Here is a 17008-nt window from a genome sequence, read left to right on the forward strand (position 1 = left end):
TAGTTATCACACACACACACACACACACACACACACACACACACACACACACACACACACACACACACACACACACACACATCTAAATCTTAATTTAAACATTTGGAACAGTTTAGGAATGGATTTCATACATTTATACTTTGTTGGTCAATCAGTAACGTCAATAAACTACAGAATGTAACTGCAGGTGTCAATTTTTACCTTTTTACTGATGCAGATTCAATTACATTTATAAACAGGTGAGCTAATTTTGCTTTTTTTTCAAAATGTCTTTTTATTTTTATTGTTTCACAATAAGCATAATGTATGTTGCAAATGCAACACTGAAATTGCGTTTAACACAATGGAAATTAACTACATTTTCGAAAGGGTCAAAAGGATTTCTGATGTCTGACCATCTGTTCAGCAGGAAAACACATTTTACTTTACATCTCCACAAACAGCTTTGGAAATACAATTTTTCAATTATCCAAAAAAACAAAATAAAACATTAAGCTTTCAGATTAATTTTTACAATTTAGTTTTGTGCATTTCATCAATATTTTATGTGCAAATCGATTTCCTGTATTATGACTAAATGACAGGGCAAAACTTCTCAGGGCAAAAAAAAAAAAAGGGTGTGGTATTACTTATACTAGAGTAAGCTATTTAAATTAAAGTGCTGTCAAGTCCATGAGTTATTATGCAACTTTTATCCACTGAACACTGCACTCATCACAAAATATCATTAAAAAAACTGTAAAGATATGTTGCACTGTACATTAACTTGCAATCATTTTGGCTAAAACAAATCCCATTCTTAGGGAGTGTAGTTAGCAGATTTGCTGGTCACAATCACCATGTCTTTGTTACAATTAGTACTTCTTAGAACTTAAAACTTTCTTTACTATAAACAGCATAAAATGTGTTGTAAGATGGACTGCCAACTGTGGGGAGACAGAGACAGAGAAAAGCTCACAAAACTCTCAAATGATCTTTTTAATGATCACAGAAACTCTCATGTAATCCCTCAACAGTGACAGCCTCTCATTGCGCATTTGTCCATGACCCTAAATTCATTCAACAAGAAAAAACAAAACCTCTTTTCTTAGTCCATCCCTTACAAACAAAGTCCTGCCTGCTCAGCACTGCTCCGCCTCAATAAACCCTTCTTTTTCGTAACCACCAAGATCAACCTCAGCATAGCTGGAATGGCATCCTTGATTCCGAAACTTCATGGAGGGCCAGTAGTTATTGGTGCGACGCTGTAAGAGACACCACAACAGCTTATAATTATAGTAAAATAGTTTAAATTGTACATAGATAGGTAGATGACAGATTTGTACTTACCTGCATGATGTAGAAAGGAGGAGCAACAGTTGGATGCGTGTTAATGTAGTAGACAGCCAACAGGGTCAAGAACACCAGTAGAACCAGAGCTGCTACTACACCTGCAATGATGGCTGTGTGTTCTGGTGCTTCTTCCTCACCTGAAAGTGTGAGAGAAATTTTGTTATTTATTTAAGTGTACAATAATTTTCCAAATCGTAGAGCAAGTCTTAGATGTTCACAAGTTTAAATTAACACATATCAAGCACTTAAGACATAAACAGATGATTTGGCTCAGCATATACTGTATGTGGTGAATCATAAAAAAAAATAAAATAAAAAATAAATTATATATCACTGCAGCATCAAGTAGCATTTTAATATTTGACACAGAAGCTGAATTTAAAACTTTTTTTAAACTTTTACTGGGTCCTTGGCTTTATACTAACACATAGCAGCATGGATACAATGTGATTTGTCACTACTTGTTTTGCTTCTTTTTATTGTTAATTTTTCATCTCATTTAATATGCTGAATACAATTACATTCACATGCTGGTTTCTGCTTGGGAAACCTAGCAGCCTGTTTACAGTATGTTATTTTAGTATTATTTATATTAGGGATTGTCTCAGGTTACGTATGTAACCCTGGTTCCCTGAGGGAACGAGACACTGCGTCACAAACGCTATGGGGAACGCCATTGGCGAGCCGCACTCTGAGTCATAGTCTAACAACCAATCGGATGACGGGAGTGACGTCACAGGCGCGGTGACGTCAGCGACCAGGAAGTATAAAGCACGTGCGTTTGAAGCCGGCGGCAGCTCTTAGGAATGAAGCGAGCGCCGCAGGGATGCGGGAATTATGGCCCGAGACGCAGTGTCTCGTTCCCTCAGGGAACCAGGGTTACATACGTAACCTGAGACATTCCCTTCCGGGAACTCAACACTGCGTCATAAACGCTATGGGGAATGAGATACCCACGCCCCCATAATTCCAAGTCCCTGCCTAGTGTCTGCTAGGACAAGGGTGGAAAGAGTTGTGTCTGGTGAACCTTGCCAGAACACAGGAACAAGTCTCCGCCTGGGGAAACTGCCAGGACGCGAGTGGAAATACATCTCTGTCTGTGACAACCACCAGACAAGAGGGATATATATATATTCCTCGGCCCTCAGGCACACGAGGAGAAAGTAGCAGTCCTTTGTCTGGGAACGGCCAGAACAAGAGGGACACAAGGAGTGCCTGGTGGACTTGCCAGGAAACTGGAATGGCTCCGCCTGGGGAAATTGCCAGGACGCGGGTGGTAATACATCTCTGTCTGTGACACCCACCAGACAAGAGGGATATATATAAATGAACCTCGCCCCTCAGGCGCACGAGGAGAAAGTAGTAGTCCTTTGTCTGGGTGCACCCAGAACAAGAGGGACACAAGTAGTGCCTGGTGAACTTGCCAGGACACTGGAATGACTCCGCCTGGGGAAACTGCCAGGACGTGAGTGGTAATACATCTCTGTCTGTGACAACCACCAGACAGAAGGGATATATATATATACCTCGGCCCTCAGGCACACGAGGAGAAGATAGTAGTCCTTTGTCTGGGAGCACCCAGAACAAGAGGGACACAAGTAGTGCCTGGGGAGCTTGCCAGGACACTGGAATGGCTCCGCCTGGGGAAATTGCCAGGACACGAGAAACAATACATCTCTGTCTGTGACAACCACCAAACAGGAGGGATATATGTATGTACCTCGGCCCTCAGGCACACAAGGAAAGTAGTGGACCTCTGCCTGGTCGCCAGCCAGTGCGAGAGGTACTCCTCGGGCCTCGGGCGCACGAGGAGTCTTAGTCCTTTGTCTGGGATGAGCCAGAACAAGAGGGACTGGAAATGACTCGGCCTGGTGACCTTGCCAGGACGCGAGAGGTATGAGCCTTTGTCTAGTATTCCACGGACAAGAGGGCAATATGATCCTCGGCCCTTAGGCACACGAGGATAGGGTTCTCAACCTTTGCCTGTCATTTGATCAGTGCAGAGGGAGAAATAGTCCTCAGCCCCGAATGTTCCTCAGCCCTCAGGCACATGAGGAAAGTGGTAGACATTCTGTCTGGTTGCCAGCCAGAGCAAGAGGTACTCCTCGGCCCTCAGGCGCACGAGGAGTCTTAGTCCTTTGGCGGGGAAGAGCCAGAACAAGAGGGACTGGAAATGACTCGGCCTGGTGACCTTGCCAGGACGCGAGAGGTATGAGGCTTTGTCTAGTATTCCACGGACAAGAAGGCAGTGTGATCCTCGGTCCTTAGGCACACGAGGATGCAGTTCTCTACCGCTGCTTGTCATGTGACCAACGCAGGGGGAGAAATACTCCTGGGCCCTCAGGCACTTGAGGAGAAAGATGGCGAAAGGACTTCTCTTCTTTCTGAAAGAAAGAATGCGCCTTGAGAAGTCTCCTCCTGGCTAGGGAGGGGGCTGAATCTCTCCGGGCTTAGCCTTGCTAAGGCGAGAGGACAAAGGAGCCTCTTTCTAGGAGTGGCTCTGAGTAGTACATAGAATCTGACGAACGTTAGAGACGAGGACCAACCCGCAGCACTGCAGATGTCCTGGCTAGGGACACCTGCCACCAGAGCTTTTAGAGGCAAACAGCCTCAGGAGGAGTGAGTCTTGACTCCCCATGGAGATGGGAGACCAGAGGACTTGAAAGTAGAAGAAATGGCATCTATGATCCATCTACTGATAGCTCTGTTTATTCCACATGCTTTTGTGGCCGTATGTGCCCAGTGCTCACACTGGACACATGCAGTTATACTTCCAATTTTGGTCGCACTCCAAGAATGGAGGAAATAGAGGCTTGGGACCCCTCAGGGTCTCAACCTGAGTGCACCGCAGAGGAAAACATGACCAAGGGGCTTTTACCCACTGACAGGCCACCGAAAGGGGCGTGGTAGGCTAATGAGCCGCCACGAACGCATTCAGGGTGGAGTGAGCTGGTTTTGTGGACAGGTGAGTTTGCAGGGACTCTAGTACTGTACCAAACAGGCAGTAACTTGGTGTAAACGGTGTTCGTGACACCACGAAGCAAACAGGTTCCATTTAGGTCATAAGGTTTCCTTGTAGAGGGAGCTCTGGATTGGAGAATGGTCTTGACAACCTCAGTTGAACGACCAGAATCTATGAGTTGTGCCCCTTCAGGGGCCACACCCATAATCTCCACATCTCCGAGTGGGGGTAGCAGATTGCGCCCCCAGCCTGGGAGAGGAGGTCCGAGAACCATACTCGGACCGGCCAGTATGGGGCTAGAAGTAACAGCCGAACCGATACCGGGGTGCTATTTCCAGAACTCCTGGCACAGTGATCGGGGGAAATGCGTACGGATGAAGCCTTGGCCACGTCTGTACCATGGCGTCCAGTCCGAGGAGAACCAGAGGGAACATTGCGATATCTCTCGAATCGCAAGAGGTCCAACTGAGTCTGGATAAGAATTCTCCATGCTTTCATTACTTCCTGATGAAGCATTGATTCCCCGCCACCAGGTGCACCGTGGAGGAAAACGTATGACCAAGGGGACTCTACCCACTAACAGGCACCGAAATGAGAGTGGCAGGCCAATACCGCCACCACATCCACCATCAGGGTGGAGTGGGTTAGCCCTGCGGAAAGCGAGACTGCAGAGACTCCAGTACTGTACCAATTGGGCAGTGAACTGGGTCAAACTGGTGCTGGTTACACCATGCAGCAGACCATTTCCTCTTAAGGTCATAGGATTTCCTCATAGGGGGAGCTCTGTAGTGAAGGATGGTCTCAGCAACCTCGGTTGAGAGACTGACCTCTATAAGATGTGTCCCCTGATGGGTCACTCTTATTCCTGAGCTCCCGGGAGCAGAGCAATTGGGGAAAGGGTGTACAGACGAGGACTCGGCCACGTCTGTATCATAGCGTCCAGTCCCGCAGGAGCTGGAGGAACTAGAGAGTACCAGCAGGGACCATTGCGATGTCTCTTGAGTCGCAAAGAGGTCCACTTGAACCTGGCCAAACACTCTCTAAATCTGCTTCACTACTTCTGGGTGAAGCATCCGTCCTCGACAGGACGTCTGCTCCCATATTGAGACTTCCAGAGATATTGGACTGCTCTCAGGGAGAAAAGTTTTCCTTGAGACCACAGGAGGGTCCGGTACGCCAGCTTGTATAGGGGGCGTGAGCGGAGACCTCCTTGGTAGACTACCGCAGTGCTGTCTGTATGGACCAGCACATGACGGTTTCTCAGGTCTGGAAGGAAACACTTCAGGGCCTGGAATACGGCCAGCATCTCTAGGCAATTTATGTGCCAGAAGAGATGGTGATCGCTCCATAGGCCTTGGGCTGAGCGGCCACTCATGACCATGCCCCATCTGTCGCTATCGTGACGCGGCAACAAGGAGGTCCCAGCACCGGACCCTGAGAAAGGAACCTCCTGGTTTTGAGCCACCACTGTAGTGGTCTCATGTACAGCAGACCAAAGGGTATCACGTTGGATGCAGCTGCCGTAAGACCTAACAGTACTTGGAACTGTTTGACAGTGAGTGACAAGCCTAGCTTGACCGCATTTACTGCAGTAAGGATCGACTCGATCCGAGCAGGTAACATTCGTGCCTGCATCGTGGTCGAATCCCAATATTACACCTAGATAAGTGGTTCTCTGTAGTGGAGAAAGCACACTATTCTTGGTGTTATGTCTCAACCCCAATTTTTTCCATGTGAGCGAGAACAACACCTCGATGTTGAACCGCTAACTGTTCCGAGCTGGCCCGGATCAGCCAGTTTGACAGTCAATATTTTGAACTTCAGCTTTCTGACTGAGAGGTTTAGCTGTCTGAGATCTAGAATGGGCCGCAGCCCCCCATCCTTCTTGGGAACAATGAAGTACCGGCTGTAGAACCCGGATTCTCTGATTTGAGGAGGGACCACCTCGTTGGCCTCCTTCTTAGAGAGAGTGTCAATGTTCCATTACTAGACCCTGCTCGGGGTTCACAAAAGATGGAAATACCCCGCTGAAAGGTGGCGGCTAGGCGCCGAAATGAATGTGATAACATTCTCTACAGTGTGCAGGACCCATGTAGAAATATTCGGCAGTAGTTTCCACACTGCCAGAAACTCTACTAAGGGAACCAGCCTCTCGAGACTGGTTTCTGGATTTGTTAGGGGAACTGATTCGGTGACCTGTAACAGCTAGCTGGCAGGATGCACCTGAATTAGTTGCTCTGAAGAACTTTCTAGGTCCGCTACGTTTCCGGGTGGAACAACTAGAATATGATGTTCGCGGGAGATTGCCGCGCCCTGTAATACTGGCAGGGTTAGCTGACAGATCTCCTGAGGGGCCCCGAGGAGGTGTGGTCACCATGTTTTAGCTGTGGTGTACCGCGAACCTCCCCGAGAGAGGCTGCCCTCATTGGCCCTGTGGTTCAAGAGTCAGGGCCGTTTAGCCCAGGACCTCTTAGACTAAAGCACGACCCTCGGATCAGGCTTAGTCTTTGAAGCCCCCGGTCAGGAGTGTTGCTAATCCCGCCCTCTAGGTCTCACCGGAGGGATACGGGCTGCAACGCTCCTATTACGAGCCTCTTATGTGAGGAGCTGGTACACGGCTGGGATTTAGTGCTCCCGTCCTGCAACCCTGACACGTGTACATTTTGCCCATCAAGCCTGAAGTTATTTTAGGTGGCCTGGAAAGCAAAGACAGAGCTTTCAAGGATGATGCCAGGCTGGGCAACAGATAGCTGGCTAGCGTCTGTTCAACCCGCGGCATCATCTTTTCTTTCTAGTTTTTCCCATGATCTAAACAGTTCATAATGCAGATCAGGGAAGAACAGGCAGCTCCGTTTTGGAAGTGCTGACTTAGTCCGCAGAAAACATAAAGTTTGCTTTTCAGCGGCTCATTTTTCTTTTTTTTTCTTTTTTTTAGTCAGCACCTCCAACAGCTCCTCATACTGAGGCGATCAGGGGGGGGGCGGTTGAATACTTTTGGCAATGTTCTCCACATCAACCTCCTCGGAGGAAGATAGGGGAAGCGTTGAAAACTCTTCCTGGAAGGAAGGAACCGCATTGCGGGCTTCCTTATCCAGTAGGAGGAACGGAGTACCCACAGTGGAAGACGATCGCACTGCGGGCAGCCAGCCTTTTCGAGGGCTGACTGTGCATGCTCTCCCGAGCAGACCACGCATAGATTGTGTGTATCCCCACCAAAAATGAAGTGTTGGCAGGGAGGAACACCCCATCTATGTGGCTGCTAAACCGCCAAGAAACTTTCTTTCCCCCTTTGTTGTTATTGGTTGACATATTGCTCAAATAAAAGTTGTGCAAACTGGCACAGAAAAGCAGCAATATGCAACAGACAGACACAGACACAGAGCGCTCTCGCTGAATGACAAAAGCTGCCGCCGGCTTCAAACGCACGTGCTTTATACTTCCTGGTCGCTGACGTCACTCCCGTCATCCGATTGGTTGTTAGACTATGACTCAGAGTGCGGCTCGCCAATGACGTTCCCCATAGGGTTTATGACGTAGTGTTGAGTTCCCGGAAGGAAAGCACAGATAACATTTTAATCCAGACCGAGTCATATTGATGCTTTTATATTTGGTACTTGCTGATACAGATAATTTTTTTTTTAAATATTGGGTACAAAAAAAAAAAAAAAAGTACTAGAACACTGTCTAGTACCTGATGGCTGCTCTGTCAATTCTTTGTAATCAGTTAGGAACCTAGGTGTGATATTTGATAGCAATTCTTCCTTCGAAAGCGTTTTTTCTAGCATTTGTAAAACCACATTTTTCCATCTTAAAAAAAAAAATCTAAATTACGACCTATGCTTTCAATGGCAAATGCAGAAACGTTAATTCATGCGTTCATGACTTCAAGGTTATATTATTGTACTGCTTTATTAGGTGGTTATTCTGCACGCTCAATAAACACTTAACTCCAGCTGGTCCAAAATGCAGCAGGTGGAGTTCTTACTAGAACCAAGAACTATGACCATATTAGCCTGGTTCTGTCAACACTGCATTGGCTCCCTATTAAACATTAAACATTGAACACATTTTAAAATCTTGCTAATTATAAATCCCTGAATGGTTTGGCACCTCAGTATTTGAGCAAGCTCTTACTGCATTATAGTTCTTCACGTCCGCTATGATCTCAAAACTCTGATAATACCTGTGGCAGATCCTTTTCCTATTTAGCGTCCAAACTGTGGAACAATTTAGGCATACATGTTCTTTTAGTTTAAATCTAGATTAAATGATCTCTTTAACGTGGTTTACACATAACACATTAACATATTTCTATAATTCAAATCCATTGAACGGTTGTTTAACTAGTTGACCTAATTAAGGCTGCATTAATTAGGTCAACCGGAAACGAGAACACTTCCCATTACACCCAATGTACATGCTGGATTAGCACCTATAGATGACCTCTACAGCCCTCATGTCAGCAGAGCAGATGGAGGTGGAGCACGAGGCGGAGATGGAGAGCTGATGATCCCGGGCAACACCGAGGATCTGGAGGGTCAAGGCGGAACCCAAGGCTTTGGCGACCAAGGCGGAGATCCCGAGGTCTGCAGCGGAGCCGGAGGGAGAGAGGATTGAGGTGGAGCCGGAGGAAGGAGCCCAATGGAGCCGGTGGGACGATGGAGTCCGGTGGAGCTGGTGGGCCGGCGACTCTGGAGGCGAAGATGAGGGATCCTCCAGCCATGATACAGATGGAGGCTGGCAGACCTGTGGCGAGCCCACCACACAGATGGTGGGCTGAGGGTGAACAGAGGGACTACCAGGAGGCAGCGGTGGCAGAGCTGAGACAGCAGGGCTGATGGGAGGAGATAACTGAGGGAGGGAGGGTGGATGGGAATTTCAGGCAGGTAGAGAGTTCTAGGTAGACAGATTATTCAGGGTTGGCAGGGAGTTCAAGGCAGGCAGACTGTTCAGGGCAGACAGATAGTTCCAGGCAGGCAGGTAGTTCAGGGCAGACAGAGAGTTCAAATGATGGAGGCAGGAGAGAGGAGGCATGTCTTCATATACATCCCCATAGAAATTGAATTGATTAAGTCCTGTTTCACATCTATATCCTCATGGAAATCGATTAAGTCTTGTTCCAAATATAGTGGTCCCAGGTCCAGTCTTAGCTCACCCTCAGTGGCGGTGCAGTGGGCGGTGCTGTCCTCAGCACCCTTACGCTCCATTGAAACATCCACCATTGCGTTGAACATGGCCGGCTCTCACACCTGGTCGGACAGGATTGGCTCAGGCTCTGTGGCGGTCTTCCGCACTGTCGCTCCCATTGGTGATGGCTCTGTCATGTTTGGCTCTGGCTCTCCATCCATGGTGGGCTCGGGCTCTTGTTCCACGAGTCAGGGTGGTGGTTGGCTGGGCTCTGGGTCTTGAGTGGGGCTGGTGTCATCTTCCATGATATCTACAGTCATTAAAGATTTGCAGGACACCAACAACCACTCAATATAGGTGGCAAGACTCTCTGCAATTTTAGATGCCAATGTTTTAATATTCTACTAATAACCATAAAATGTAGCTGTTATAAAACCAGAGAGCAGCGAGGCTAGAAACTGCTGATCAACTGAATGCACATGTAGCATGTTTTCATATATGGTAAAAAATGTCATTAAATATTGGGCACAATACATTGAGCTATGGTAAATTTGCTTTATGAAACCAAATCAAGTGACAAATATGCTAAAATAAGCTCAGTAACTGAAATAAGTCTGGCACAACTTGGATGTTGGAATGTACATACAATAACAACAGGACTATTAGAAGATCTCCAAGATATTAGTGATGTGAGAAAGACAGCTGTCATCAGCACTGAGCTCCTGAGACTGCAGGTTGACATAGCCACATTGCAAGAAACACACCTAGCTGACATGGGCATGCTCAGGGAAAAATACTACATCTTCTGGCAAGGAAAGAGTGGTGAGGAGCACAGAGAATAGAACACCTCGTTCTCCTTGGTGACTTCAGTGCTAGAGTGTGCAGGGATCATGACTCTTGGCCTTCCTGTCTAGGATGTTTTGGAGTTTATAAAATCAAAGAGAATGAGCATTGGCTGCTAGAGTTTTGTTCTTATCATGGCTCCTGTGTGACCAACTCCAACTTCCAGACAAAAAAACAAAGTGTCATGAAGACACCCTTTCTCTAAACATTGGCACCAGCTGGATATGGCCGTTGTCAGACAAACAAGCCTCAAGCTTGTGCTTCTCCCCTGCATATACCACAGTGCAGACTGCGACACAGACCACTCTTTTGTGTGTTGCAAAGTTTGTGACTTCTGAAAAAATACAAAAGAAATATTAAAGCTGCAAGCAGCGTTGAAAGGGCCCTCACACCTGGATGTAACAAGGAGTCCACTGGACGGTGAGTTTTTTGATGAACCAAAGTGCAACTTTTATTCCAAAGTTATCCAAAATTCTAACAAAGACTTGACTTGAACAGACTTGACTTGGCATGGCATGAACAGACTTGACATAAACAGACTTGACTTGACATAAAACAGAAACACAAACTCACCAACAGCAGGTTACACAATTCAGTACACAACAAGAGACAATGGCAAAATGAGGGCTATATATAGCAAACAATACAGATCACATGACATAAACCAACCAATGGGAAACAAGGCACATGACTAAAGCAACCAATAAGCAAACAGAACTGAGAACCACATGACAAGACAATGAACCAATGGCAACATGACACATACACAAGGCAGGATAACATGAGGAACAAGGGAATCACATGACTAAACAGGGACCATGACTAAACTCCAAAATAAAAGACATGAAATCATGAACATGAAACAAACCCTAAAACCAGTCATGACATACCCCCCTCCCGCCTCTAAGGGCGGACCTGGACAATGGCATGGGCAAGGGCAGGTCTAAACCATGGAGCAGAGGTGGGTCTGGATCATGGAGCACCAGAGGACCTGGGCCATGGATCAGAGGCAGACTGTGGAACAATGGAGCAGGAGACCACCAGGTCAGATCCAGAGGAGCAGGAAGGCATGGCGGAGCCGGCAGAGCAGGACACCATGGTGGAACCGGCTGAGCAGGTAGCCATGGCGGAGCTGGCAGAGCAGGACGGCAGGGTGGTGCCAGCAGAGCAGCAATCCATGGTTGAGCAAAGACATGGGCAGACCACTTGACTGTGCAGGCAGAGAGTTCTTGAGCAGCCTCCATAGCCGCAACAGGACAGACTATGAGTTCATAAATGGCCTTCTTGACCATGACAGGGCAGACAGTGAGTTCATGAATGGCCTCCATGGCTGTGGAAGGACACACAGTGAGTTCATGAATGGCCTTCATGTCCATGATAGGACAGACTGTGAGTTCATGAATAGGCACCACCGTGGACAAGAGAGGTCTCTGGGACACACTCGTGGACAGAAGAGGCCTATGGGACAGACTCATGGACAGAGGAGGCCTCAAAATGGCAATTGCCATTGTGGGCAGCGCAGCACACAGAGGGAGGCCGGCCAGATCTGAGAGTGTAGAGACCAGTGGGATGCCAGCCGCTCGCACAGTCGTCAGTGGTTGGTCCATCACACTGTTATTGTGGCATGAGGTAATTTAGAGAATCTTTAAGTCCATGTCGAAAAATGTCCTTTAAAACCACATCATTAAAATCCACCAAATGGCACAGTCCACAAACGTCTGCCACATAATCCTCAATGCAATGATTACTTTGACGAAGGTGAAGCAAAGAAATTGCTGGGTCCACTTGACTTGATCAGACTTGACTTGGCATAGCATGGCATGAACAGACTTGACTCGAACAGACTTGACATAAACAGACTTGACATGGTATGAAACAGAAACACAAACTCACCAACAACAGGTTACACTAATTAATACACAACAAGAGACAATGGCAAAATGAGGGATATATATTGTGGCGAGGCGTCTGCCTCCCCCCCTAATTATCATCACCACCCCGTCCCTTATTCGCCGCCCTTCTCCCGGCTCCCGACGGGAGTGGGTGTGTAGGGGAGAGGAGGGGCGTGTAATCGGCTCGGGCTGGCGGCGTGTGATGGGGACACCTGATGTAAATGAAGCCTCATCACCGCCGCTGTTTAAATCCCGAGCGCGCCTCTCCTCGGGAGACCGGTCTCTTTCCCCCGTGCATGCACGCTGGTGTCCTCGCGGGTCCAGGAAGGGGTGAAGAGGGAATCCCGCGCCACAAGGACATTGGAGAGCCGCCGGACCCGCGGTCCGGCCGAGGCCGCCAGAAGCCGCCGCCCCAGCGCCGGACAGCTCGAGAGGGATGAGCCTGCCGGAGATGCCGCCGCCCTAGCACCCCCGCGCCAGTATGGGAAGCGCCTGTGGCCGCCGGACTCCGCCCCTCTCCTGGACCCTTCCCCTCCGAACACTACCTTTCCGTCACGCTGCCCCACACCCGAGGACACCAGATTCCCCTTTTATTTTGGACACTATTTTCCTTTATGGCCACGTTTCCCCTTATTTTCTGTTCAATAAAAGCCTCTCCGAGGCCTGACGCCACACCCACTGTGTCTGTCGTTTGCCCCTCCCGCCACAATATATATATATATAAGTCAAGGCTGAAATTATTCATACCCCTGGCAAATTCTGACTTAAAGTTACTTTTATTCAACCAGCAAGTTTTTTTATTATTATTATTAGAAATGACACAGACATCTCCCAGAAGATAATCAGATGACGTACAAGAAGCCTCATTGTGGAAAAAATTATTACTCATCTTTTATTTATATTTGAACAAAAAGTGGCATGTCCAAAATTATTCATACCTTTCTCAATAATCAATAGAAAAGCCTTTATTGGCTATTACAGCAATCAAACGCTTCCTATAATTGCTGACCAGCTTTTTGCATGTCTCCACTGGTATTTTTGCCCATTCATCTTTAGAGATGAGCTCCAACTCTTTTAGGTTGGAGGGTCTCCTTGCCATAGCCCTGATCTTTAGCTCCCTCCACAGATTCTCATTTGGATTTAAGTCAGGACTCTGGCTGGGCCACTGCAAAACGTTAATGTTTTTGTCTGCTAACCATTTTTTCACCAATTTTGCTGTGTGTTTTGGGTCGTTGTTGTGCTGAAATGTCCACTGGTGCCCAAGGCCAAGTTTCTCTGCAGACTGCCTGATGTTGTTGTTGAGAATTTTGATGTATTGCTCCTTTTTCATGGTGCCGTTTACTGTGATTAGGTTCCCTGGTCGTCCGGCTGAAAAACACCCCCAAAACATTAGGTTCCCACCACCATGTTCTTAGGGTTGAAGGCTTCTTTTTTTTAACGCCAAACAAAGGCTACATCATTGTGGCCAAACAATTACATTTTTGTTTCATCTGACCATAAAACAGAAGACCAGAAGTCTTCTTCTTTGTCCAGATGAGCATTTGCAAAGGCCAAGCGGGCTTTTGTGTGCCTTATCTGGAGAAGTGGTTTCCTCCTTGGTCTGCGTCCATGGAACCCAGTGTCTGTTGGACTGTCTGCCTTGAGATGTTGCCACCAGCAGAGCCCAGATTCATCAGGATGGCCTTGGTGGTGATCCTTGGATTCTTTTTTACCTCTCTCACTATCCTCGTGGCCAGCACAGGTGTCACTTTTGGCTTCCGACCACGTCCTCTGAGATTTTTCACAGTGCGGAATGTCTTGTATTTTTTAATAATACTTTGCACTGTAGCCACTGGAACTTAATGTCCTTTCCTGACTTGTGAGCAGCCACAATGCGCAGCCGCAGGTCCTCAGTGAGCTCCTTTGTCTTAGCCATGACTGTCCACAAACCAACAGCAGAGAGCTTCTGTTTTTCACCAGTTGAGTGGATTAAAACAGCTGTTACCAATTAATCAGGGTAATTAGGATGCTTTAGAACAGCTTGGACTATTTGGAATGGTATAGAATTTTGGATTTCCCCATAGACTGTGACAGTTTGCAAAGGGTATGAATAATTTTGGCCATGCCACTTTTTGTTCAAATGTAAATAAAAGCTGAGATTTTTTTTTTCCCACAATGATGCCTCTTGAACATCAAAAAAAAAAAAAAAAAAAAAAAAAAAAAAACCTAATAATTTCGGGCTTGACTGTACAGTATATATATATAAAAATAGAGGTCACATTACATAATCCAAACAATGGGAAACAAGGCACTTGACTAAAGCAACCAATGAGCAAACAGAACTGAGAACCACATGACAAGACAATAGGTGTTTTCAACTTAACGCAGCGTTGCACAGCTCGATCAAATTCTGACTTGAAGCAGTGCATGCCGGTTAGACATTTTGTCCGACTTGAGACAGCGGCGACGGCATGTGACTGTCACGAGTGGCATCAAAGTACAGCGATAGCGATTCGAGACCAGCCAACTAACTCAACCGCCGCAGTTTCTCCAGAGCGACTGCAGGAGCTCTGATGACGACACATTTTTTTTTTTTTTTTTTTACTGTAGTCACAATGTTATATTGAATCACGTTTATCATAAAACATGGAGCAGAAACTTGTCACTTGTCAGACTTGACAAGTCTGTTTTTTTAACTCTGCCCCCGACTGCAACTAGCTAATCTCTTTAACTGCCACCTGTAGCCATAGTTCAAGTCGAACACACCTAATGAACTAATTGCAACATGATACATACACTAGTTCAGCGTCTGCCTATTATCAGTGATAACAGTTAGGCCGTTTGCCTTATAGACCCTCTTAGCCTTTTGACATTTGCATATCAATTAAAGAGATAGCTTGTCCCTCTACATTTATATGGGTGTTAAATTGCCCATGGTTCCCTCCTCACTACCACGTAGATGCTAAACAGATCAACTCTTGTCTCCCCATTGGACTTCAAAGAGATTCCAACGAGGAAACCATTACCCACTCGGTGCCAGGCATGAGACGCCTGGCCACAGACAACTTACAATACACAAACACACATACACAAAGACTTTTTCCTTATTTATCCTATAATTAATCGGTCACAAATGTATCTGGTATATGCATGTGTTGTTTGTATATTTCCCTATCATATTTGCCTAGTTACCTAGTTATCTGTATTATTTAACCCTTTGAATGCTTATATTCCTATGTATAAATGTATCTTTGGTTTAATATCTTCTAGACGCTTCGTTCTTGGTATCAAAATGATCTGCTCTTCATTTTCTAAACAATTGTGTATGCTATGTGATTAGAAGATGAATCATATTGTTTACACTTTATTTTGGGTAAAACTGAAACAATTTCACAGGCCAGCCATAAACATGCAAATGGGCCATAAAGTGGAGACAAAGAAACTTGTTCCGCTCAAAAATCCAAGCTTTGGATTGGCCGGTTCTCCCAAACGTGGGTGTGACAGGGAAACTTTGAAAAGATCTGGGCTCTAGCAGATCTTCTCTCTTCAGTTTTTTTTCTTCAACCTCCTGAACCTTCTGGACCTTCTCCAAGACTCATCACTGAGTCTAACTTTCGGTAGTTTTATCTTCAAATAACTTTGTAGACTCTTTGTGGATTTCCCTATCTTCAGAAGAACTACAGAAACTTCCAGCTCACTCTCCTAAAGGAATCCATCAAGAACCTCCATTGTTTACCGCATCAGGACTCTTGTTCAGCAACAAAGCCAATGCAAGTATCTATTTACAGCTATTTTAGATGCGTTTAAGTTGAGCCGCTTTTTAAGGTGAATTGATTCTTTGATGATTCTCATTAGGTTGTGGTTATTTGATACTAAATACTACCATTCTTCTTCTTCTTCTCTCTCTCTCTCTCTCTCTCTCTCCTCACTTAATTCCTTTCTTTGTGCATATATGTGTTTTTATTAGTAGTTGTACGTTCACCGTAGATTCATTTATTAAATACCCTATATTTCACAATTTATTGTCTCTGAGTGCTGCTCATAATTCGAGGTCCCTGAATGTCTGATTTTGCTACATGCTATATGTGGATCTCACTAAATTATTGCTAGTACTGACTAAAGTAGGAAAGTCACTCTTTCTTGGCCAGAAACGTAATTCTTCCTAGAATTGATAAATGATTATACTATCTATTCGGCGGACGAACAGATCAAATAATTGTAATATTATTCTGCTACGGTTAATTCTGAGATCTGATCTAAATATTCATAATTAATTATAACCAGTTATAATTAATCATAAATATTTTCCCTTTTGAGCGATAAATCGCTACACTAGGCAGGAAAACATGAGGAACAAGAGAATCACATGACTGAACAGGGACCATGACTAAACTCCAAAAAAAAAAAGACATCAAAACAGGGGGTGTCAAAAAAGATGAGGTACGTGGTGTGATACGCATTTGGTGCTGATGGAGAGGAAGCTGAGAAGGCGGAGAGAGTGGATGGCGAGACAATTGGCTCCCAAGGCAGTTGGCAACAACTGGACTGTGAATGGACAGGAGTATGCAGAGGGAAGTGATAGATCAGGAAATTAATTAGGAGAGATGGATGTAGGTGGCAGGAAATATGAAAACTTAGATATGTTAGGAATAATAAATGGAAAAAGAAACGACAGTAAATCGGATGAAAGTGACTCCAACATAGGATCAACTGTAGAAGAAACGAAGAGAGAGGAATATAAAGTGTTTGCAAAACTTACACATGAAGGAGACTCGTTTGAAGGTATGAATCCAATACAGTTGACAAAAACGCTAAATAAGGAAATTAGAAAATTTAGAGTGCTAAAATTCTACAAAAAAATGGATCGTTGCTG

The 17008-nt window shown here is 45.8% G+C and overlaps 1 protein-coding gene across 3 annotated transcripts in view; it reads right to left on the reverse strand.

Moving 5' to 3' along the window:
• Positions 1-261: 261 nt before the first annotated feature.
• The window catches only part of plxdc1 (plexin domain containing 1), a 238696-nt gene continuing 221949 nt past the window's right edge, over positions 262-17008 (reverse strand). For all 3 annotated transcript variants that reach the window (XM_073828567.1, XM_073828566.1, XM_073828565.1), the window contains 2 exons: positions 1330-1469; positions 262-1244 (listed from right to left, as the gene is read on the reverse strand). In XM_073828567.1, coding sequence (XP_073684668.1) covers positions 1122-1244; positions 1330-1469 — 263 coding nt within the window. In that variant the 3' untranslated portion in view covers positions 262-1121. The remainder of the gene's footprint in view (positions 1245-1329; positions 1470-17008) is intronic.

This window comes from Garra rufa, chromosome 22 (assembly GCF_049309525.1).
Source record: "Garra rufa chromosome 22, GarRuf1.0, whole genome shotgun sequence".
Taxonomy (NCBI): domain Eukaryota; kingdom Metazoa; phylum Chordata; class Actinopteri; order Cypriniformes; family Cyprinidae; genus Garra; species Garra rufa.